General features: G+C 40.4%; 2 protein-coding genes across 4 annotated transcripts; both read right to left on the bottom strand.

The window, feature by feature from the left end:
- Positions 1 to 2,248: 2,248 nt before the first annotated feature.
- On the bottom strand, positions 2,249 to 13,403 carry LOC139585588 (histamine H3 receptor-like). 3 transcript variants are annotated; one of them, XM_071418395.1, is made up of 4 exons: positions 13,271 to 13,403; positions 8,645 to 8,933; positions 5,859 to 6,025; positions 2,249 to 4,108 (listed from the first exon to the last, which is right to left on the bottom strand). In XM_071418395.1, exons 2-4 carry the CDS (start codon positions 8,889 to 8,891, stop codon positions 3,323 to 3,325), a joined length of 1,200 nt encoding a protein of 399 aa, XP_071274496.1. In that variant the 5' UTR covers positions 8,892 to 8,933; positions 13,271 to 13,403; the 3' UTR covers positions 2,249 to 3,322. The 3 variants fall into 3 exon arrangements, with proteins under 3 accessions (XP_071274496.1, XP_071274490.1, XP_071274485.1); XM_071418389.1 differs by having other exon boundaries at positions 8,645 to 8,988; positions 13,271 to 13,332; XM_071418384.1 differs by lacking the exon at positions 13,271 to 13,403 and having other exon boundaries at positions 8,645 to 11,770.
- On the bottom strand, positions 11,911 to 24,103 carry LOC139585578 (histamine H3 receptor-like). Its single transcript, XM_071418373.1, has 4 exons — positions 21,570 to 24,103; positions 20,704 to 20,992; positions 18,051 to 18,217; positions 11,911 to 15,465 (listed from the first exon to the last, which is right to left on the bottom strand). Exons 2-4 carry the CDS (start codon positions 20,948 to 20,950, stop codon positions 14,671 to 14,673), a joined length of 1,209 nt encoding a protein of 402 aa, XP_071274474.1. The 5' UTR covers positions 20,951 to 20,992; positions 21,570 to 24,103; the 3' UTR covers positions 11,911 to 14,670.
- Between the last annotated feature and the right edge of the window lie 101 nt (positions 24,104 to 24,204).

Raw genomic sequence — 24,204 nt, 5'->3', positions numbered from 1 at the left:
TGAAACTAAAAAGGCACCTCTCCAAGGTCCAGACAAATTCCTCCTAAAAAGCATGGCACCGTATTTTACCCAACTTTTGATTTTGGTCTTAGGTGCACATCTGAATTTTGGGTTGTTTTATGGTTTTATCAGTCCAAGGGAGGAGTGAAATCTGCATCTGACAGTGGTATCAGATTTTCCCTCTAACCATCAGCCTTACTGATGCCTTTCATCTGCGTGGGTCCCAGCCGTGGCTTGCAGGACCTGCACTGACCATGGGTTCAGAGCAGGCATAGGAAGAACCTCATGCCATCAGCATGAAAGCATCCCTTAGGTCAGTAATGCAGATTACTTGTGCAACTCCCACTAGGACTCACTGTCCACAAGAGTCTTCTTTGTCTAAACCCTTCCCCTGGCAATTCCAAGTGTTTACACGGCCTGGATGAAAGGCAAGGGGTACAAGGTACAGAGATCTTGTGAGACCCCACCTGGAGTTCAGTATCCGGCTCTGGGGTCCCCGACATAAGAAGGATATTGACCTGTTGAAGCAGGTCCATAGGAGGGATACAAAGATGATCAGAGGACTGGAAAACGTTTCCTATGAAAACAGGCTGAGTGAGTTGGGGTTGTTCAGCCTGGAGAAGGTAGTTCAGCTCCAGAGAGACCATGAAACAGACTTCCAGTACCTAAAGGGGGCTACAAGAGAGCTGGAGACAGACTTTTTATAAGGGCATGTGGTGATAGGACAAGAAACAATGGCTTTAAACTGAAGGAGGGCAGGTTTAGGTTAGATATTTGGAATAAATTCAGGGGTGGTGAGGCACTGACATGGGTTGTCTGGAGAAGTTGTGGATGCCCCATCCCATCCCTGGGAGTGTTCAAAGCCAGGTTGGATGGGGCTTTGAGCAACCCGGTCTAGTGGAAGGTGTCCCTACCCACGTACAGATGATCCTAAAGGTCCCTTCCAACCCAAACCATAGCATCAATGCTATGATTCTGGGCCCTTCTCTGCTGGAAATAATATCTCCATCAGAAGAATAAAGAGACTAATCTAGCCCCTCACCTAAACAAAGTCCATTTTGCTCTCCCACCAGCTCCTTTCTGACTACTCCATCCTACTAACAGTAGCTCAGGAAAAGTGAGGGAGACAAGACCAACTAGATTCACAACTTATTTCCCAGTACAGTTGCAAAAGCTGACAAAAGTAAGCCAGAGGTACTACTGGTATGTCTGCCCACGCCTCTAAAACCAAGTTTGCACCTAGAAACACAGTCCTGTTGGAGTGTTTATTCTGACAACTTCTAACATGTCAACTCAGCCCAGATGGAGGCAGAATCAGGTGTTTCACTGCCCCTCAGAGCACCTAAGCCTGTCCTCCATATCTTGTATCAACTAACCTTAATTTGCCTTTCCTTGGCTTTGCAGAGGGCCCTGCTGCAGCATTCATAAGGCTTTGGTCAGTTTATGAATAAATCTCTGTTGATGCCAGCACTCAGCTCTTGTAGCCTGTACCAAAGAGCTGTGGCAGAGACCAGGCTGGTGCGAGAAGAAAGCAAAAGATGTGAGCAAGGAAGAGGAAGAACAGAAAAAAACGCAACACATCACAGATATAAGATTATGTGTTCTTATCTACATATGGAAATAGCTAAATTTCAAAAATATCTTTTTGATAAGCTAACCAGAATGAAATCTTTAACTCTGTATTGCTGACACAGTCAAAAAGTATGTCTTGTAAACTTTAAGGAGGATTTGCTCTAAAAGCTGACACAGAAGGATCTGTTTGCACGTGCTCAATGCTACTGACTTTACAAGTTGTATTTTAAAAGAATGACAAAATCTTTGCAGGTGCAAGATTGGTACAAGCTGCACTTAAAGAAAACAGGTGGGTGTAGTGGCTCTTGTGTTTTGTGTTCTGACATGCTTTGGAGATGCACAAATGCTGACTTCTACCAGTAATTACAAGCCCAACTCACTGGCCAAAATCTTAAAACAAATGCAAAAAGCCACTCTTCAAAGCAGTTTGTATTGAATATTACAGTTCTCATCTCATATTTGAGAGACATTACTTTTTACATTGCTGAATACATGTTTAATTTGTATAAGTAGAAGAGTATAAATTATCATATAGCATAACAAAACATATAATGGTGATTAAATAGTAGTTCAGCCTAGAAGAACATTCAGAAAGCTGTTAAGCAAAATATACTAATATACTATACAAATATACACCAAAAAAAACCCATAAGATAAAATGGACACCAAATACCTCTCACATTTCTTTAGTTTTCATTCTTCCATTTATTTCCTAGACTTATAATTACTGACCATGTGATGAAAAGAAATTATTTACATTTTAAAGTTACACCTGTTTATTTATTAAGGAAGTTAATACCTGGTAGTTCTAGAGCCATACAAGTAAATAGTCCTTAACAGTATGGAAAGTGTGTATTGAAAGAAGATCACCTCCAAGCTGTCTCAGGCACACATACTACAGGCAGCATCCAGGTCAGCCATTTTCCTGGCTCATGCAGAAAAACAAACACAGCCTTACACAGTGTGTAAGAAATATACCATTTATCACAGCCTCCAGCTGAGGGCTTGTAACAGAAACAGAATTGGATTTTTCCCCCCAAGGAGTAAGAACAAACACTTCTCTTTCTGTGATCTCTCAAAACTACATCTGAAGAAGGCTGGTTTCTTGCAGAATAGTTGGACATCCACATAAATGCTTTACACACCTGAATTCTCTACTGCTTGCATCTGAGCAAAGATAGTGAGCAATGCCCTTCTGCAGAGAACACATACATCCAGGTTTTTGAAAGTAGCTCCTATTTGCTTCTGATGCCCAAAATCCTTTAGTGAAAGGAATTAATCCTGCTATGTGCCTGGCAACAAAAATCATAACTTCATTGGGTGTTTCATATAGACAAAAATCAGGTTCTGAATGCAAATTGTTCAAAATAAATAGAACAGAGAAGATAGCAACTTTAGAACACTATTGACCCTAAGGGTAATATACAACTTTATTGTGTTTTTTACTTTATTATCACCTGTGAACACAAATATAAGAGGTACTGCAATTGAAGATAACATTTTCAGCAATCAAAATTAAGATAATGTGGATAGACTACTTGGGAAAGTCAGACAGAGGCAATAGCCTTTAACTGACCAATTCAAATAGCTGGGAAAAGTACCCAAACCTTGGCCATGCACATTTGTCTGCAGGAGGACATTTCACAGAAGGCTTATTTAAATTCTCCAACTAGTTTAATCTCCTGGAAAAGACAAAATCTAATTTCAAACAGTGGCTATCTACATCCCTCATCCAGCTCCTCTTGGACCTCTAAAAAGAACCTGATCTCAATGTTGCAAACTTTTTGGGACATAGTATTTTCAGAAAAGCCATTCGAAATTTAACATGACAGAGAGGATAAAGAAATGGGTTCAATGAAGAATTGATCCACAAAAGCCAAAAGGTTGCTTCATACAGGAAGTTATGGACACAAGTTCCCTGGCAGGGCCCACGGATAATCATTAATAAAGAGTATGGGGCCCAGCAAATGGCAAACACACAGACAATTATGGCAAGAGACTTCGCTATTTTCTTGTCCCATTGCAGTTTTGATCTGGTCTTTGCACAGAAAGAAGCAGAAAAGTCATTTCCTGGGGTTACAGAATTGTCTGTGGATGGAGATGAGCAGTCAGTTCCCAAAGACTCTTTCTTTGGTCTCATGGAAGAAGAAACACTGTCCTCTGCTTCTGATGAAGGAGATGATGCCCCCGGCCTTGGCAAGCCACAGAACATCCAGGACAGGCTGCTGCTCCTGGGAGGCTCACCGTCCTGCACGCTGCCGCGCCGCTGCCGCCGCTGGATGTTGTGGAAGATGTGCACATTGAAGTAGGTCACCAGGAGCAGGGGCACAAAGAACTCCAGGGTGGATGCACACAGGAGGAAGTACCAGTTGTAGAAGAACTCGGCGTAGCACTGATCCACCGGTACCACGCTGTGTCCGGCCACGTGCTCCCAAAACAGGATGGCTGGGCAGTACAGGAGGAAGGCAAGTAGCCAGATGGCCACCATCTTGATGGCAGGGTTGGATGTTATTCCCTGCTGGGCTCTGTAAGATATCTGCGAGGGAAAAAAACCATTAAAAGTTCAGACTTGTTGAGACCCCATTTTGGGACTAAGAGAAGCAGCCAGAGACGAACTCAAGAGGTGCTTGGTAATACAGAGATGTGGCTGTGCTGATCAGCTGAAGCTCACCCAAGCACGTTCATTTCATTGATGCTGACAGAGCATAGGGTTGTCTCTCTACAAGTTAATGTCACTGTAATATTAGGGTCCTGACACTGTTAATGTCAGGGTCCGGGTCCAGGTCCAGGGGATGAAACATGGTCATCCATCAGTGCCTAGTAATTTGGTATGCCTTGTTTGAGACACTTATGGTCTGAAGTTTCAGAGGAATTAGCACTTTATAGCTGTTGGGGAGCATGAATCCCACTCACTGGAAACTGCACTGCTTTTTACAGCATTTTACAAACAAATAACAGTATGTATCACGGTTCTCAACAGAAAAGGTGGCACATAGATCTAACCTATAAGAAAATTACTTGCTAGACAATTCATAAGGATGAAGGAATAGATACCACACCTGCACCACAGCCCTCAGCTGATGAAACTAAAAAAATCACCCATTTTCTTCTTTCTACATCCACTCCAGGGCCAGTACATATTTTCCACTATATGTTGCAGAACATATAGGTACAATGTGGCTCACATCCTGATTCATCCCTTTCACAGGAGGAATGTGTAATTCTGCAAGCTTAGACATCCAATTGATAACAAAAGTTTGAGTTAATGTCACTAGAACTATCATACAAATGTCCATAGGTCATAATTGCATTTGTAGAGGTGCTGTGAATTTTGCAATTCGTAAATGCTGTGTCTTTGGCTTTCCAGCGTAAAGTTTCTTACACACCAAAAACTTTTGTGTTTGATTTCTAAGATTTTTTCCTTAAATAAATAAAATAAATAATAAAATAAAATAAAATAAGAAGGCAGTTACATAAAGTTAAATTAATTACCACAAATAAGACTGAAATTCTATTGCATGAAGTTTTGTTGACAGTCTCATACACAGAAAAGAGCTGGAACCTTTAGTTCTCTGTGACATCCCCTGCCACCTGAGCTAACAGTGGCTGGTGAGAAATGCTGGCCTCCACCCCTAGCATGGCCCAAGACATAAAGCTCACACCAGGTATGCAGGATTCTCTGCAGAAAGCAGAGACAGAATGTGTCTGAAGTTTGGGATTCTTCTCCAGACACAAAGAGGAGTTTATTGCTGCATATCTAGAGGCAGTGATTGCAGTCTGCCCTTTGTTCTACTTTCTGCCTGTTTGCTCTTGCTCCTGGTCTTATCCAGAATCAGTTTTGACCACATCTCAGGTCTAGACACCCTCCCCAGTGTCCTTTATTTTACTGCCCTAGTTCCACTGTATTTAAGTTTCATGCCTGATTTTAGGTCCAAACCCAAATCCAGTTTACTCTGAATTTCTTCTTTCCCTGCCCTGTTTTTACCAGTCGGCTTCCTTACCCTTTTTACTCCCTAGACTACTTTTCCTCAGGCAGTAACATGACAGCAGCTTGCAGCAGAAATTGTGAGAAAACTCCTGGTTGACTGGCTCTGCAGTGAAGCATGCCCAATGTAGAACATTCACCCCATCTGGCTACAAAATATCTAATAATCACCACATGCCAGTATATTTTTGAGGGGTATTATCTTCATTAAATTTGGGCTTACACTCATCAGCATGGCAAAAGTTGGTGAACATAACCATCCAAGGAAAAAAATCAGAGAAGCTCTAAACAGGTTACTTACAGCTTTAGTAACTGACAGGAAACGGTCATAGCTGATAAGAACAATGTTAAACACTGAAGCTGTGCAGAGGAGATAGTCCATGACCAGCCAGAGCTTGCAGATGCCTCTTCCCAAGTGCCATTTCCCTGTCAGGCTGTAAGGGATGTAGAGGGGCATGCAGAACACACCTGCAGACAGCAACCACAAAAACACCATGAGGTTCATAGGCTGCAAACTCCTGGAAGCAGAGAGACACACTGTTTTGGTATCTGGGTTAAAAAAATCAACAAATCTATTAAGGTGAGTATGTAATTTATATACATAAGTTCTTAAATTCTCATTGAATCTGATGGTGACTTTCTATGACTTAGATCTTAGTATGATTTATGTATGCTGATTGCGGAGAATAAACTGAAAGCAATTCAGCAAAGAAGGATTTACTGAGAAAGAAAATCCAAGTTTAACCAACTTAGACTCTAAAGGTATAAAATCAGTGCTGCAGCATATATGCACTGTGGTTGCATTCTGATAGGTAACCTCATCATTTTATTTCCTCTATTCTTTCATCTGTATTAGAATTTTCCCTCAAACACATCTGCAGGTGTTGCCAATGGCAGTTATTCCTGCAAAATTGGTTAGCATTTGTAAACTGAAGACAACATATTGGGCAGTCTGTGTGGTGTTCTACCAGAGATAGAGCAGACACAGCAGAAGTATGAACCTCTCATTTTTAAGGAGTGTTTTAATCTCATGCTTCTTCTCTACTTGAGAATAACTCCAGAACTATTTTGGTTTGTTAAATTTGTGTTTTGTCCAAAAGACCTTCCAGTGAAGTACTTCATTAAGAAAATCATGTTTGTGTTTTATTTTTAAGCAAGCAACTTCTTCATTTAACACTAACATTATTTCAAAAGTGTGGTACAATAGCTGATTCTATGTTCCTGAAAGTGCTGATCTACCAGAGACAAATAGAAAATTATATATTGCATCAAGATCCATTTAAAACTCTCCAGAATGCTCCTTTCTTGACAAGTCCATCAAGATCTTAGAAGTTACTAAACATATCCAGGATGATGTGGTCTACTGACAATAAAACTCTGGGCAATGAGCTGCCAGACTGTTATCAACAGGGAAATGCTCACAGCACTTTCAATACTGATGGCTTATTTTAACATATTCCTTAAATACAAGCAGCACCACCGTGGTACTAAATGCTCATTTTTCATGGTTGCTGATAACAGCTAATGTTCTCATGAACTTCAATGGGATCAATGTTTGGCACCATGTCAAAAAGTAATGACTGCTTCTAGCTATACATATAAATATAGAAGCAAACCCCAGGTTTTAAGCATTGATATTTGAAGCTCTTCTTACTTTTACTAATTGGTGGATGTAAAAGACATGAGTCACATCTCCATAAATATTCCAGACTTTTAATAAATTTAAAAAAAAAAAACCAACCCCACCGCAATTTCAGAAAATAAAGCACTTCCTGCCAATATCAGAGACAAAATCTTAGATTTACAATCTGTATAGGCCAATCTCATACTGATGGCAATCATTTCCTCTTGGCTGATTTAAGAATGCATGAGGCACCAGCCTCAAAGAACAGATGCTGAAGGTAGATATTTAACTCTTTTTACTGAACTATGAGATATGAGGAGAAACAGACTTTTGCAGAAGATCTGAGCAATGAAATAGCAGCTCCAGCAAATTGTCTGCCTCAGCAGGAAAGCAAAGGCTTCATCATATGCATCATTTTCTGCTCCATGGGGCAAGTCCCAGAATAAGGCAACACATGTTATAAATGGTATAAATGAAGGAAAACCTTAAAGGCTAAACTAATACACTTCCCCTACACAGCACTGACAAAGGAACAGCATTTTGTGGGGATGGTATTGTCAGAAGTGCAGTATGTCTGTGGCCACAATTTCCTTTCTCACAGTTCAGTGCATACTGGTCTCTGTGACTATTCTGAAGAAAAAGCCTTTGTGTGCAGAAGTACCTCCTCGCCAGCCTCAAGTCAAGACATTTGCTGGCACATCTGCCACAGAACTATGTTTTTTTCAGGATTTCTCTGCCAAATGGGCTGTTTCCCTGGCTTCAGCCATGGAGGAGTGCCTGCAAAAGGCATTCACTCCGCTGTCACCTCACTTGGCATCACCAGCCAGGACTGGATCCATGGCAGCTCCAGCAACAAACTCCCTGGAGTTCTACAGTGACACTATGGGGAGAGGGGACCAATTAGGAATACAGATGAGGGATGCCAGCAGGGTGTCAAACTGGCATCAAACAACCCATCAGATCAATAGCCTGTGTTAGGCTGAAGCCAGTAAAAAGTCCTGGTGATAAAGTGTCTTGCTGTAGTGTAATAACATTCATAAACCATTTGTACTATGCAGAGAAGCAATTAATTTACCTGGATGTATCACACATAGCTGTCAAATATGTGTCAGCTGTTCTGAAGTGTGTGATGAATACCTTATATTTGGAAAGACAATGGTAAATCATAAACTGCAGCAAACAATCTCTTCAAGAAGTATTCACATATAATAGTCACTCCTTTTTTTTTTTGAAGCAACATTAAAAGTATTTATATGAAAAATAATGCATTTCTCATTATAACATATTTTGAGACATATTGGGCTATTAAAACACTTCATGCAGCTTCCACCATTCCCCATCCTTCCCCCAGACACAGCTGGGAAATAGTTCTCTCAGAAGAAAACACACAGAAAACAAACACCAGTGCTTCTCCTAAGAGTCCTACAGCACAATTGGCACATGGCTCCACAGCTCTCACTTACCCACTGCAAAGTCAGAAACAGCAAGATTCAGAAAGAAATAGTTACTCCGATGCCTGAGGTTCCTGTCCATAATGAAAGCAAGGATCACCAGCATGTTGCCAAGGATGGTCAGCAGACACAGCAACACCATGAGGAAAGCCAGCAGCACCAACACACCCAGGGAGAACTCGGAGCTCGGCGACTGGCTGGGCCAAGTCTCGTTACGCGTCTCAGCCGCGTGCGGAATTTCGGCGGTGCTGTTGTGCATGGTGGGTGTCCAGGTCAGGTCAGTCTGGGAAGGAAGTTGTGTCTGCCAAAGTTATCCAAAAGGTTGAGACAAGTCTATTAACAGACTGGGCTTAATACTGAAACATAAAAAGAAAATATTCACAATATCAAAAAAATGGAACACAAGAACTCAAGACCCGGGCTCTCTGACATTTCTTGATTTGAATGCACCTACTGGCCTTAGAAAAGACACCTCACAATTAATTTCTTTCCTGGACATGGAACAACTCTTCTCACAGTCAAGCAGTTTGCATATGTGCAATGTGTGAGTGGTTTTGCGCATCAAATTGTGCTGAAGCCATATCTCATTTTCACCTCCACAGTGGTGAACAGGATTAAAATTATTACAATTGTATTTCCCTTACAGTGAAATGTAGACACCTTTCCACTTGCTGCTATACCACTTTTTAAATTTTACAGTTAATAAAAGAGATATATTTCTTAGTGTTGCTGCTTAAAGAGCATTTGTAATACAGGTCCATACAGCAGAAGCATCACCAATACCTCTTCAGCTCACCCTAACCAGAAGTTCTGGGCAGAACAAACCAAATACTTGGACTATGGAGGTCTTTATGGTGTGGCACACCTAATCCTGCGCCTTCCAAGTAATCCTAGATATGCTCAAACTCCATGAAGTACCAAGCCTTTAGCCCTTTTCAGGTGTGAGAAAAGACACCCCCTCCTCATCACAACTCCATTTTTTTTGGTGGCAGTGTGTCGTGAACGGCAGGAGAAATGCGACACACCATATGCGATGAATAGCAAATCCCGAAGTTTATTGAAAACCCACACACATTTATATTGGTGTTAATGAAGCTTATACATATTGCAAAAGCTAAGCTCATTATTGGTTAAAGCACACTTAGATCAACCACACCTACTTCTATCTTCTAACAATTATTTTGCTTCTATGTTTGCATTCTTCTAACTTTTCTACCTAAGATAACTACATTTTCTGGCAAGCGATTTTCTCCCCCGTCTTCCCGTTTCAGAGAAGGTCACTGTGACCTTTGTCAGTGATTGGACACTGGTTGCTCAGTTCCCAGCTTGTTTCCCCTATCCTTATCCATCGGTATCACATCGAAATGTCCTTTCTCAGCTAACCAATTATCCAAAAAGCTCTCCACAGCAGTGCACAGAATTTGGTAGGCCATGACTGTGGCTGATGCTCATTGACTCTATAGCACCATAGTACACTGAGTGACCAGCATTTCAAACTGCAGCCATAATGCCAGGTACTTGGGAAGATACAGGGCAAGAAACAAGGAAAGAGAGGGTGGGCAAAGTGTGGGGAGGAAAGATGCTGTGCTCTGCTACTATATAGAGGAACAAAGGGAATTTTGTTGTAAAGAGTCATTAAAGCAAAAGGTGTATCATAACAGAAAAAATGAAACCTCAGGAATGGCAAAATGTGGCAACGAGACACAGCTGCCTCAGGTGTGTGTGCATAGCTGCAGCCTGGGAAGCAAAGGGGAAGTACTAGATCTTCCTGTGCAGTCACCAAGCCACACTTGACATGGGTGACATTATTATGGTGAGAGCACATTGCAGAGCTCAGTGTGAGGGAGGTGATGAAGCCTTCTTTAAGCAATTCAAGGAAGCTTCTGATCACAAAACCTGCTTCTTATTTAGGACTTTAGCGTTTATGGCATCTGCTGGAAGTACAACACATCAGGTGCTAGCAGTGAACAAGGTTCCTGGAGGCTGTCAGGGGGAACTTTCAGACACAAGTCCTGCATGAGCTAATGGGGGTGATGCACAGCTGAAACACCTGCTCAGTGGTAAAGAGGAGCTGTGTGGGGATGTGCTGTCAGTGCCAGACTCAGACGAAGTGATGATGAGGTAGTGGAACCCAAGATCCTAAAGGGGATGAGGAAGGAGAGCAGCAGTGCTGACCATGGGCTCCAGGTGAGCAGATTTAGGAAAGTGTTAGTGGGAATCCCATGGGAGCAGATCCAAAAGACAAGGAGCTCAAGGAAGCTGCAGGCCTCTAAGGACAGCAACCTCCATGCATAAGAATAGTCTATCCCTGGTCTCAAGAAAACAAGCAGATGTATCATGACAGTGGCTAACCCTGGAGACTACAATGTGAAAAGGCAACATGAAAGAGTTTGAAGGAGGGACAGAACACAAAGGAGATATTTAGAAATGTTGTCTGGCCACATGAGAATGATGTTAGGAAAACAAAATCTTGCCTATAGTTGATGTTTGTAAAGGACATCAAGGACAACATGAAGAACTTCAGCCACCCCATTAACAGCAAAATGGTGAATAAAAAAAATATTGGTAGCTTGCTGGGTGACAGTGACAGCAGGTGCAGATAAGGCTGAGGTACCCAGTGCTTCCTTAGCTTCATTCCTCACTAACTAGGTCTCCCTTTCCTCCAAGCTTAGTGAATGAGTTCAAGGAAGAGAACTGTCATGAGCAGGTAAGAATAAAGCAGGATTACTTGAGGGGACTTGACCCATAAAAGTCCATGGAACCATCCACTGTGCTATCAAGAGAACCAGCTACCACCTTTGCAAGGCCACTTTCTGTCCTCTCAGAATGGTCTTGGAGATAAAGGGAGATTCCCAACAACTGAAGAAAGGCAAATGTTGCAATGATTTTCAAATGCTGCCACAAGGACAAAAGGTCAGATTGTCTTTAGTCCTTGGGAAAATAATGGAGTGAGTCCCTTTGAAAGGTATTTCTGAGGACCTGGGGGAGGAGATGGTGACTGGGAACAGTCAGCATGGACTTACCAAGGGTAAATCATGCCTGAGCAACTTGGTTGTCTTCTTTGATAAAATTACTGGATTAGTGGACAAGGGGAATGTAATAATTTGCTTTTATAACTAGGAAATAAATCAAATGTTGAAGTTTTAATCATAGCTCTGTGTGACACTCAGGGGGAAATCTATGCGGTATTTCCTTTGGAAAATAAAGGACATGGACATTAGGAGAACCATTAGGGTTCAATGTTTGTTTCAGAAATAAACAAAAAAAAGATAACACAATTTCTTTCAACATGTACTTTTATTTATTGAGTGGTTTTTTTCTTTTAAATCTGAGAGTGTCAGATTAGAAAAAAACTGGTGTGGTTTGAGTTGAAGCTCATATAGCTACTGTCACCATGTATTTAGAAGGCCTACTGAACATCTGCAAAGACAGAAGAAAATTCAAGGACATGACATAGTGAAATGGATGAGTGACTGGTTAGAGAGATTTCGGTTAGAAAACCCTTTGTCAAGAAACATCCACTTGAATGGGGGCATAAGAACAAATGCTGAATAAGTATCTTACCATAACCCTGAAAAATATCTGATTTGTGATTTACAAAGGAGAATATTTATGATGCCACCCTGACCAAGACAGGGTGGGCACAGCAACCCAGTGCTTGACTTACCCTGGAAGCACTAAGCAAAATTTTCAACAACAAATTCATATAATACAAAGGAATGTTGTGAGAAAACAGTTTGAACACTGTGTGTGTAAAACAGACTCTAAAAAACACTGATCTCTAGTAGCTTCACCATGCTATGTTGTTTCAAGTTCGCTGCAGATTGTGCTGCCTGGCAAATTCCCCGACTAACTAGTTTTCCAGCACTGCAAAATGTGGATTATCTAGTTTATCTAGTCAATAATTTGGTAGGTTATTTTTCCAAAATGAACCATACATTCTTTAAGCACAAAATGCAAACTGAATTTTTATACTAAAAGCATAGGGATAGAAAGCAGACAACCCAAATACATTTCTATCTTGGGCCCATCTTCAATTTCTCTATTTAACAGATGTTTAGTACACCAGCTCTTCTATAAATGTTTTAACTCTGTGTGTGTGTGTTTAGATTTTTTTAAGCATCACAGAAAAACAAACCCCACAAAATCTATGCCAGCACCACAGCTCATGACAGTAAAAACAGCTGTGCTGAATCAATGACCTCCTCCTGAAGCTGCACCTCTCTTAGCCATCAGGCTCACAATCCATAACATGATCCACGTGAGGCAAGGAAGCATAGCGAGAATGAATGGTGAAAGATAATCTTCCAGCAGTGTGAAAACTGGCAAGAGAAGTCTTCAGTTCCAGACCTCTGAACAGAAAGACATTCTAGCTCTTCAAAGCCATCAACTTTTGTGCTATAATTAGGCTGCTTCCATGCATTTGAATTGTGTTTGCAAAGGAGCACTTTGTTATGGCAACACTCCTACAGCCAATTTCAAATTAGATCAAAAACTGTTTAAATTCACTACTGCTCTTCATTGTTCTGTGCATCAGATTTCTCTTTCCATATTTCATACATTATTATATTTATAAACAAAGAGGAATAAAATTACACAAAAGGAGAGAAAAAAATGTAGCCAGTGACTCTCACTTACCCATCCATGAAAGCCTTCTGGGTGAGTTGCAACACTCAACACATGGTAAGAAAGTTTGGCACATGGAATGGGGTGTAATCAAGCTCCATTGCTTCCTCCAAGACATCTACTCACTCCTTTCAGCACTGGACATTTGTTTGTTAAGAACTGCTTAAGATATCTCTGTATCAGCTTCCAGACCTCTGTAAACTTAATTCTCAAGCAGTGAATATGGCCCTTGCTCCCTAATTGAAAAAATCAAGTTTGATATTTGTTCTGTGGCAGAGAAAATCCATATAATGTCACAGTAACAGGACACAAAGCACTGATCTAGTATAAAAATCACTCTGTCAGATCAAATTTGTCCCAGACATTTTGATGGAATATCTTTGCACTTGCAAAGCTTTATACTCTAGAGGCTATTGTCTATTTTTGCACAGACAGCCAAAATCATAAATCCAGTATGAACTTAGCATTGCTTACTCCGCTAATTCAACAGGAATGTGATCACATGCCCAAGCCTGGCCTATCTTTCAGGTAATCACATAGTGCACAGATCTGGCACTAAATGTCATTTAAGATGACTAAAGGGGCAGCCACTGTCAGGTGAAAAAACAGTATGGGTGACAAGACATGGGTGACAAGACTAACAGCCATTTGTGTCTGACACTTTTGATAACCAGGCACAAAATTCTCATAGCATGGAAAATTTCATTCTCTGAAAATCATTCAGAATTACTAACTTACATGTACTTTGTCCTGCAATGCCAGGTATGAGCTACATTAAAACTTGAAAAGGACAGATATGGCAGGTTAGGCAATCCATTCACTTGTGTATTGTTCACTGTAGGGATTATAACAAGGAGAGGGCACTCTCTTGTCTTCATAATAGTTTATGAAATGAAAATATACTGCTTCTGTGAGTTTTTTTACAATCTTTTAAAAATGTAGTAGTATTGCTTCTTCACTGGTAGCTTTAGATTCATAAATAGAACATAAATTTTAATGCAACACATACATTGTCAGGTATCTCCCTCTAGTGACTCTCTATGGAGACAGGAAGAGCAGAGCTCTTTCACAGTGCCAGCTCTATGTATTAAACAAAGCAAAGAAAAAAGAAAAGAGAAAGAAAAAAATATACCTCACACTCACAAACCAAGAGGACATCCAGCAAAGCTTATTATTCTTTTCAATGCACTAGAGGATAAATAATCTAGGACCATACCAGTAAAACCAAAAATGAAATCCTGAAAATTAGCAATATCAGGGCAACTACATAACTCTGCTGCACTCTTAAACAATGCCAAAGAAAACATTTAGTAAACAAATGTTTTCTTTCTCTATTAATGCCAACGATACATATGAAAGGGTATCACTCAATAACAGAGGAGCCTTATCTGTAAGACATTCCTTTTACCCCTCTAAATAGAAGGCGTGTTACCAGATCTCAATGCTGCAAACTTTTTGGGACATAATATCTTCAGAAAAGCCATTCGAAACCTCATATGACAGAGAGGATAAAGAAATGGGTTCAAAGAGGAATTGATCCACAAAAGCCAAAAGGTTGCTTCATAGAGGGACTTATGGATGCACTTTCCTTGGCAGGCCCCATGGATAATCATTAATAAAGAGTATGGGGCCCAGCAAATGGCAAACACACAGACAATTATGGCAAGAGACTTCGCTATTTTCTTGTCCTGTTGCAGTTTTGATCCAGATCTTGAACAGAAAGAAGCAGAAAAGTTCCTTTTGAGAGCCGTAGAACTGGTTTCTGTTCGAGATGGACCATTAGCCACCGCTACTGGTCTCCATGACCTCGTTAGTGATGAAACACTGTCCTCTGCTTCTGATGAAGGAGATGATGCCCCTGGCCTTGGCAAGCCACAGAACATCCAGGACAGGCTGCTGCTCCTGGGAGGCTCACCGTCCTGCACGCTGCCGCGCCGCTGCCGCCGCTGGATGTTGTGGAAGATGTGCACGTTGAAGTAGGTCACCAGGAGCAGGGGCACAAAGAACTCCAGGGTGGATGCACACAGGAGGAAGTACCAGTTGTAGAAGAACTCGGCGTAGCACTGATCCACCGGTACCACGCTGTGTCCGGCCACGTGCTCCCAAAACAGGACGGCTGGGCAGTACAGGAGGAAGGCAAGTAGCCAGATGGCCACCATCTTGATGGCAGGGTTGGATGTTATTCCCTGCTGGGCTCTGTAAGATACCTGCAAGGGGAAAAGGACATGTCACATATTCAGACAACATTTTGGGAGAAATTATGTCAAAAAACCATGCGTAATCAAGCCAAAAATAGTATTTGTTCTGTATTTCCCCAGATACCTAGAATGTCCTCACTATGTAAGGTTCTAAGAAACTGCTAGTCTTGTTCTCCTTACGTTGCAGTCCTCTGATTTATTTTAATACTGGACATAGGAGAGGAGCAGAAATTATGATGGCTAAATTTTCATTTGGCTTCCAGGTATGAAAGGACATAGCTTGTTTCCACCAAGAGTAAAGCAGCAATAAGGAATTGGTAAGAAATTGGTTTATGATTCATCAGCCCAGTCTCAGCAGAGAGTGAAAGCAGCTGTGGGAGTTCCTACGTGCCCAGCAAAAGAAGAAGCCTTCTATATTAGACAGGTTGCCATGTGAGACTGCAAACACCAGACAATATAATTTTTCATACTGTTTCCTCTTGCCATAGCAGAAAAATCCCAGATATATACTATAACACCCCCAGACTTATTGCATCACTCTATTTTAATGTTAGCCTTACCTTGTAAACAGTTCATTCCACTACTGAATATCTTGATGCTTTTATGTCTACCCAGACAGCACATTAAGAATTAAAATAAAATCATCCAGGGTTAGGAAATACAAGAGCTAAGCCCACCCTGTAATAGCTCATCCAAATACTCTTGGTCCCCTCCATCTTTCATAGCATAAGAAGATAAGTTAATGAAGAGCTGGATAATTTTATTTCCTCTATACTGTTCAACATTTGGCATCTCAGGCTTTCCTCAGAACTGCCGCCTTTCTCATCAGCTTCCTATACTGCTCATTAGAAAAGCATCTGCATGATACACAAGTAATAATGAATGGCACCTTCACAGCCACACAGCACACAAAGGGCATTGTCCCTATTTCACCAGCAAGTATCAGAGCAGTAGCTCAGGGTTATGCACATTGGTTTGGATTCTCTGTTTTAAATATGTGTAGCCTGAAGATTCAGACTCCTCTACATCTTAAAGCATCATATTAACTCCATGCACAGCTCCAGGTCTGCAGTAATGAATTTGCCACTCTGTGCAAGACAAGCAGCTCAATTTAGAGGCAGAAAACAGGAAGCTGGGCACAGCTTCACAAATTATTAAGTCTGGAGTGACTGGAACCTGGCCACAGGCTAGCTTTGCAGCAGAGGCAGAGGCAGCTCCCAAGTCTATGAGGAAGCATGGTGTCTTTTCTTTGCATGACAGCCCTGTTACACGTTCCTAGAGTCACTCCATCCTAATGCGCTAAAGAAGAAAACCAGAATGTGATCATGTAAATGAAGACCATCAGCAATGGCACAAGAACGTGGATCTCAACTAGGTTACAGAGGCCCTTTTAATTTACATTATTCTTATTCTGAGCTCTGCAGCTTCGTTAATGTCTTAAATACAGGGATTCTTACACTTTTCAGCTTAAAAAAACCCAAAAAGCCAAAAACCAAAACCAACAAACTAGCAAAAACCAACTGTAAAAAACCACACCACTAAGGAAGAAGAGAAAGTGATTAGGTATTGCATCAGCATCTCCCAAATGAGAACCTCCCAGTCTAATATGAAACATGTCATTGAAGCAAGCAGGCTCATCAGCCAGGAGAAGAGAAGGCTTTGGGGTGACCTGACTGCAGCCTTCCAGGATCTGAAGGGCAAGCAGAGATAGGACAAGGGGCAATGGCTTTAAACCAAAAGAGAGTAGGTACAAGATATTAGAAAGAAATTCTTTACTGTGAGGATGGTGAGGCACTGGAGCAGGCTGACCAGAGACATTGTGGATGCCCCATCCCTGAAAGAGTTCAAGGCCAGGCTGGATGGAGCTCCGAGAAACCTGGTCTAGTGGAAGGTGTCCTTGCCCATGGCAGGGAGTTGGAACCAGATAATCTTTAAGGTCTCTTCCAAACCATTCTCAGATTCTATGACCAAGCACCAAGCAGAGCTTAGAAATGGTGAATGATAATATTTCTTACTTGATTCCTGAGATATCTTCTGAAACAAAAGAACGACAATGTTCAAGAAACATCTCTTACCTCTCCACATATTTTGATTCATTCTTCTTTTTGCTTCAAGGGATCAGTTTCCACTCAACTGCTCATTGTCAGCATATGTCAATCACCCCCTGCAGTAATTCAGATCCCCTCTGATCTTCACTCAGTCCATCTCATTGTCTCTCCAAATGCTCTTCTTACAAAATCTATCCAAGCCTAAGCACATCCTTGACTCAACCTAGTTTTCATCACCACCAACTCTTCTAATGGCCAAAGCCCAAGTTCTCCACATGCCTGCTGTCTCTTTCCCACCTGAACCTTCCCATATCCTGCCTAGCGTAATTAAATAACTTCTAGTGCAGGTGGCACAAAGGTAACATTGAAATCATAGCAAGGCAATGTCCTAAGTCCTAATACAACATTGAAGCACCATCATTTTTCTATTAAAAAATGGTACCAATAACAAAGCACCATTTAGCTCAAAGTTCCAACTGTGAAACGCTCTGAGTTTTATAGAAATCCCAACATATATAAAGCAATAAATAGAAATGCTAGCCTTACAGCTTTTGTAACTGACAGGAAACGGTCGTAGCTGATAAGGACGATGTTAAACACTGATGCTGTGCAGAGGAGATAGTCCATGACCAGCCAGAGCTTGCACAGGCTCCTTCCCAAGTGCCATGTCCCTGTCAGGGCGTAAGGGATGTACAACGGCATACAGAACACACCTGTGAAAAGACACCAAATGCACTGCATGAGAGCAGAGAAGTATCTGATAAAAGATTGATCAATACTGGCTGGAATTGCCACATAGATGGCTTTGTATTATCCTGCAACCAAAGAACCTTTACTACAAACTAGGTACTAGTCACATTCTTATAATTAATACCCCTCTGAAAGGTGTATCACGTTTATTATGTATCATTTTTACCTCTCCAATTAACACCACCTGCTAAAAGAAGGAGCAGCTGACTACTCTCCCTGCTGAAGTAAACATTCTTCTGTGCTATCTGCTGAAATTCAAACAAACAAAAACATCTTTCCCCCAATGAAATCCACTGTTTTCTATAACAAATTGCCATGTTTCTATCCTCTTAGAAGCATAGGTGTCAAAAAATGTTTCAGAAGTTAACTTCTTACAGAAATACGAGTTTTGGACTAATTTTAAAAACTATATGATCAAAAGGCTGACAAGAACAGCATAGTTAATTAAATGCACCCAGCCTAACCTTTCGCCTCATCTTAAATCTTGATAATAACCACTTTTCAGGGGTGAGCTGATAGGATATTATCTATGGGAACTCAACAGACTGTGGGAACACATGAGTGACCCACCCACACCCACTGCTACCTAAATTTAGGCTGCTAAATCCAAATGTTGTGAAAGTGCCAATATGACCTCATTTTTAATGGATTTTGAGGTGATCATCCTACACAGAATCACAACACAGCCTTGGGAGGCTGAAGAAGAACTAACAGTGCAGTCAACTGGGATGCAGAAATGCAGTGAACAGCATCAAGGCTGCAACAAAATGGAATCACTGCATTCACAGTGCAATTAGCATCACATCTTTTGAGTAAAACATTATAGATTTTAACATTCACATCAGGAAAAAAAATTTGGTTTGAACTTTAGATTTACTACTTAATAGTGTGTACTCCTGTAACAGAGTATCTTGAGAGTTTCCATTTCCATAAAAATCTTCCTGTTGTTCTCCTTGTACTAAGAATCAAGAGATCTCTATTCAAACCCAGCTAGAGGACTGAAGCATAGAGACAAAGAAAAAAATGTCAAAAGCAGCTAGATTAGATATGTTAAAAGAATAAGCAAATGATTCTGCAAGCTTTTAGCAATTTAGATCAAGAAGTAAGTAAGGATAATTTAGGCATACCCCAAATCTAAATTATATAGCTACAAAAATACAAATCAGTTTGACTCTAAAGTCAAACTAAGACAAAGGCATACCTTTTAACAAAATTTATAATTAAAAACTAGACATTCAGGTAAACATAATATCACAAAACAAAAAATTATGGAAAGTAGGTAATGCCAAGTAAGTTGTATTTCCTTCTTTGGCAGAGAAGTTATTTACTTCGTAGTTCTCAGCTAGAGCTGGTGTTTGTTCAGTATGATGCCAGATGGTGAATCAGACGACAGAACGCCAGTTTGTCCACTGGTTTTGTGCTCACTGCTCTGTTTTTTTCCAGTGCACTGTAACTGGAGAGCAGGCAGCAAGAGCTCTGTAGCACAGCAAGGGAGAAATAAGCTGGAAGAAGACATCAAGCATATGCAGGGAGGTATCAAAACATTATGCAAGGAGATATGGACATCACAAGGATAGGACTATAAGAAGCTGTGCCCCTGACAGAACTTCTGGCACTGGCAAAAAAGTTTTTAAAAAAAGTTTCTTCTGCTCTTTCACTATACTTCTTAAAAGTGTACTTAAAAATTTTTTTTGTGATATGACAAGTCAGAAAACAGATTTCATTAAACAGCCAAAACTATTTAAAACCATTATTCTACACACACAATAATTTAACCAAGGCTTTTTGCAAAGACACCCAACAATTCACAGAATATTGCAATAGTTCAGTCTCCAACTGAACATCACACTACTGTTTTAATTGTACTTTTTCTCAATACAAGTTTCAAAAGAATTGTGTCCCTATGTATAAATATACATGTAGCATCAAACTTCTTAGAAATTGCTTTATTTGTAATTTTTTATTTGCCTATACAAACACATATTCCTAAGTTATTACTCTACATAGAGCATGTACAGCAAAATGCTTAAAAATAGCATTCATTGCTATTTAGTCACAAACGTTAGGCGATGATCTGTATTATGTGATAGCAGACTGAATGAGAAGATATTGATCATGTATGCAAGAGCTGCCAGACAATATAGGCTGTATTTGATTAGACTATCTAAATTTCAGCCAAAACACTTCACAAACAGCTCCCATTCTTTGTTAGTCCATAAAATTCCCATAGTAGTATTTTATCCTGAAACACTAAACAAAGCATCCTTTATTTTCTAAAAAATAATAGCCTGCTAAAACACTTCATGCAGCTTCCACCATTCCCCATCCTTCCCCCAGACACAGCTGGGAAATAGTTCTCTCAGAAGAAAACACACAGAAAACAAACACCAGTGCTTCTCCTAAGAGTCCTACAGCACAATTGGCACATGGCTCCACAGCTCTCACTTACCCACTGCAAAGTCAGAAACAGCAAGATTCAGAAAGAAATAGTTACTCCGATGCCTGAGGTTCCTGTCCATAATGAAAGCAAGGATCACCAGCATGTTGCCAAGGATGGTCAGCAGACACAGCAACACCATGAGGAAAGCCAGCAGCACCAACACACCCAGGGAGAACTCGGAGCTCGGCGACTGGCTGGGCCAAGTCTCGTTACGCGTCTCAGCCGCGTGCGGAATTTCGGCGGTGCTGTTGTGCATGGTGGGTGTCCAGGTCAGGTCAGTCTGGGAAGGAAGTTGTGTCTGCCAAAGTTATCCAAAAGGTTGAGATTCATAAGGAGTTAAAATAGGATGGGTCAAAAATCCAATAAGCACCCAAAAAAATTTTTCTCAGGAGGGGAAAAAATAAGCTTTTGATACTGGATAGTTTTCCTAAGGTTCTCTTAAAGCAGAACTCCAGCAGAGTTCTTGTTAAGAAATATACTGCTTTTTCATGCTCGTATTTTAAAATGCAAGTTCTTCTTTAAGCAACATGATCCTTATCTATGGAGGTCAGGAGGGCTGATTTGAGGTTCCCCTCTTGCTTCCCTCCCTCCCTTCCTGATGTGTTTTGCTTGCTAGCATTATATACGACTTTTTCTAATTTTTTTTTCTCCAACCTGTGTACATATCATAATGAGAATTTAAACTACTTTTAAATTTCATCCTTGTTTATCTGACATTGTTGCAATTCAGCAAGCCGTTGGTCCCTCCCTATTTATACATTGATACTTTTTGCTGAGGAAAGGCATGGTCGACTTCGTTGTTGCTGTTCTCCTTTTTGTGCACTCTGTGGCTGAAAACTGATACGATGTAAATAAGTATACATACAGTGACTTACCAGAGCAGTTACCTGTAATGATCCAATCCTCAGAGAAAAGTTCAAAACTCTCACTGAAATCAGTTTCAAAACTCTTAGCAGCAGCTTCAGCAACACATCGCCAGTGGCTGCTGTTTCCCCAGAACCCAGGAACTAAATACAGACTCCCTGAATGAGAATGAGAGTTTGGCAATTAACTTTAACAGGATGAGGCTTTTCTTTCCACATTGCTGGGAAAAACCATGTGTCTTCCACAAATTCTTATATTTTGTATGAGTAATGAAGCCACTTGCAGAGAGCTGTACGTATTCTACAGTTGTAAAAATCTGATCATTTTTATCATGGGTTCTAAAAACACTTTGCTGTCTAATTTTAAATGCTTAAATTTGAAAAATGTTGGCTGTCATGTCTTTGCTTCGGTTGTGGGAACAAATTCATTAGCATTTGCCAAGGGTTTTTACTGAATGTTTGAATGTCAGTAGTACAAAAATGCAAAACCTTATTATCCATGCAAATATCTTCATAGCATGTGCATCCATCACCGGTTTAGCTTTATTTCATGTCTAGGTACTGCAGAAAACACACTGTGGCACTATTACTAAGTAATACCAGTGGCTTTTCTTCTGCTAGCCATACTGAAGCCCAAAACAAAATTCAGCAGTTTCACTGTTGTTCAAGAGAGCCAGCTGACCTTGCCACGTGGCTTAAATCTCAGAGTGCTTTCCTGGAGTATATAGCTGCCTAATTGTATTCCCCCTCCCTCCCTCAAAATTTATTATTGGATCTTAGATCTAACTTGATTTCTTGAAATCTTAAATACCCAATTCCTCCACAACATGCTTGGAAAGCCTGTGTGTTGCAAGACATCTAGACATACAAAGTGAAGTTCGATAGGAGATCAACTTTATGAGCTTTTAGCAGAATTTTCCTCTGTGTGTGGCTATGAGCTATGACAAGGATTCAATCAGTCTAGATAGAACATGTCTAGCTAGAAAAATTGAAGTAGCTACTAAACTACTTCCATGTTTTACTGAAATAGACATGCTAGGAAATAAATGTATAGCAAAGATGAAGACTCCAAAAGGATTCACAAGTAAATGTCTCATCTTTATCATCCTTCTTTCCCCCACATTAAACACATACAGAACAGTAGAACTACCACCCTGAATTACCTGCAATATGAAGAAATTACTAACACTCCAGAATTGGTATTCTGCTGTAAGAAAAACAATTATTTTCACTTTTAAAAGTTAAGATTTTAAGAACGTGGCTTTTCATATTTAAGCATGGAAGATTTCCAGACGCATGCAGAACATTTAGAGGAAATGACTGACACTGAAACCACCAAGCAGTTCTTCAGAAGATACTCAGCTAATGAAATACCCCAATCAGAGAGCAGATATCTTAGTCTACTCATTTATGTTTGAGACACAAAGAAAAAAAAAATCATTCTGATACTACCTTGTGGGAAACTCTAATGCTCTAACGACTAACCTGTGTTAAGCTGTACTCTTGATTCATTTTCAGAATAATAAAACCAAACCAGGAAAGTAAAAAGATATTAAAACAGAGTGGCCAAAAAGATAAAAGCCACTATCCACCCTTTCCTGGTAATATTTTAGTTTTGTTGACATATTTTTATGACAGGCAATTGTACTTTGGCTATAAATTAATTCTATCATCCTTCTTTTCTTTTTTTCTTTTGCCAGGTAATGAAATTTGTAACTCTTCCACAAGTGAGCAGTATGTCTTAAAAACCTTACAGTACTTGATAACAAAAAAAAAACCTTACAGTACTTGATAATAAACCTTACAGTACTTGGTTAAAACTGCTGCTTCAGTCTTCAGTTTAGCATTAAAAATAATGTCCCAGAAGAATTTTTAAAATTAAGAGTTGTTGTCAGACAAGACATTTTTGTAATCTCTTTGTCTTGTATCTACTTCTTAGAATAAAGAACTTAGGAAATGCTTGCAAACAAAACCAGGAAGGGACTGTAACTTCTCTAAACAAAAGTGTCCACAAGACAGTTAGAAAGTACTTCATGCTCTCTCTGAAAGAAATTGTGTGAAAAAAAAAAATGCATTTCCACTCTGATGATCCATTTTCAGACTTTTTAAAGGACAGGGGGTTCATCTTTCTCACTGACTGTATGGTCTATTTCACTGGTTCCTTTAATTATGCAACATGAAATTCTCATATTTTCAACAGGCTCCTGGTGTGCCAACCATCACAGAACAATCCTCAAAGAAATTCTGCAGCAGTTTCATCACATTTCTTAGCTCATTGCCCATGTTCAGTCTTCCATATGTCACCAAGCAACCCCTGCCTAGCATCTGATCAGGAACTGCACAGGCAGGACCAGGCACCCCAAACACCACACTTGACCCCATGCCTTCCTTTCACAAAAGAGTATCTAAAACTCTCTAAGTGATCTGGTATATGATTTGCTCTAGTCCTACTCTCAGTACAACAAACTACAGAATTCAATTATTAATACAAGACATATATTTGACTCCAGGAATGGAGAAGATGAGAAATCCACGTTTTGAATTAGTCAGTTGTTTGGTGGGAAGGGGTGGGATGGAGCAATGGTTACAGATGCTGCACTGTCCTCACAACAAGGAGCTTACATGTGTAAGAAACAGAAAATTTTTG

This window comes from Agelaius tricolor, unplaced genomic scaffold (assembly GCF_023055355.1).
Source record: "Agelaius tricolor isolate 1412-34295 unplaced genomic scaffold, bAgeTri1.0.p SCAF_2, whole genome shotgun sequence".
NCBI classification, from domain to species: domain Eukaryota; kingdom Metazoa; phylum Chordata; class Aves; order Passeriformes; family Icteridae; genus Agelaius; species Agelaius tricolor.
The sequence above is the reverse complement of the archived record's forward strand: the minus strand, read 5'-3'. Positions and strand labels throughout refer to the sequence as shown.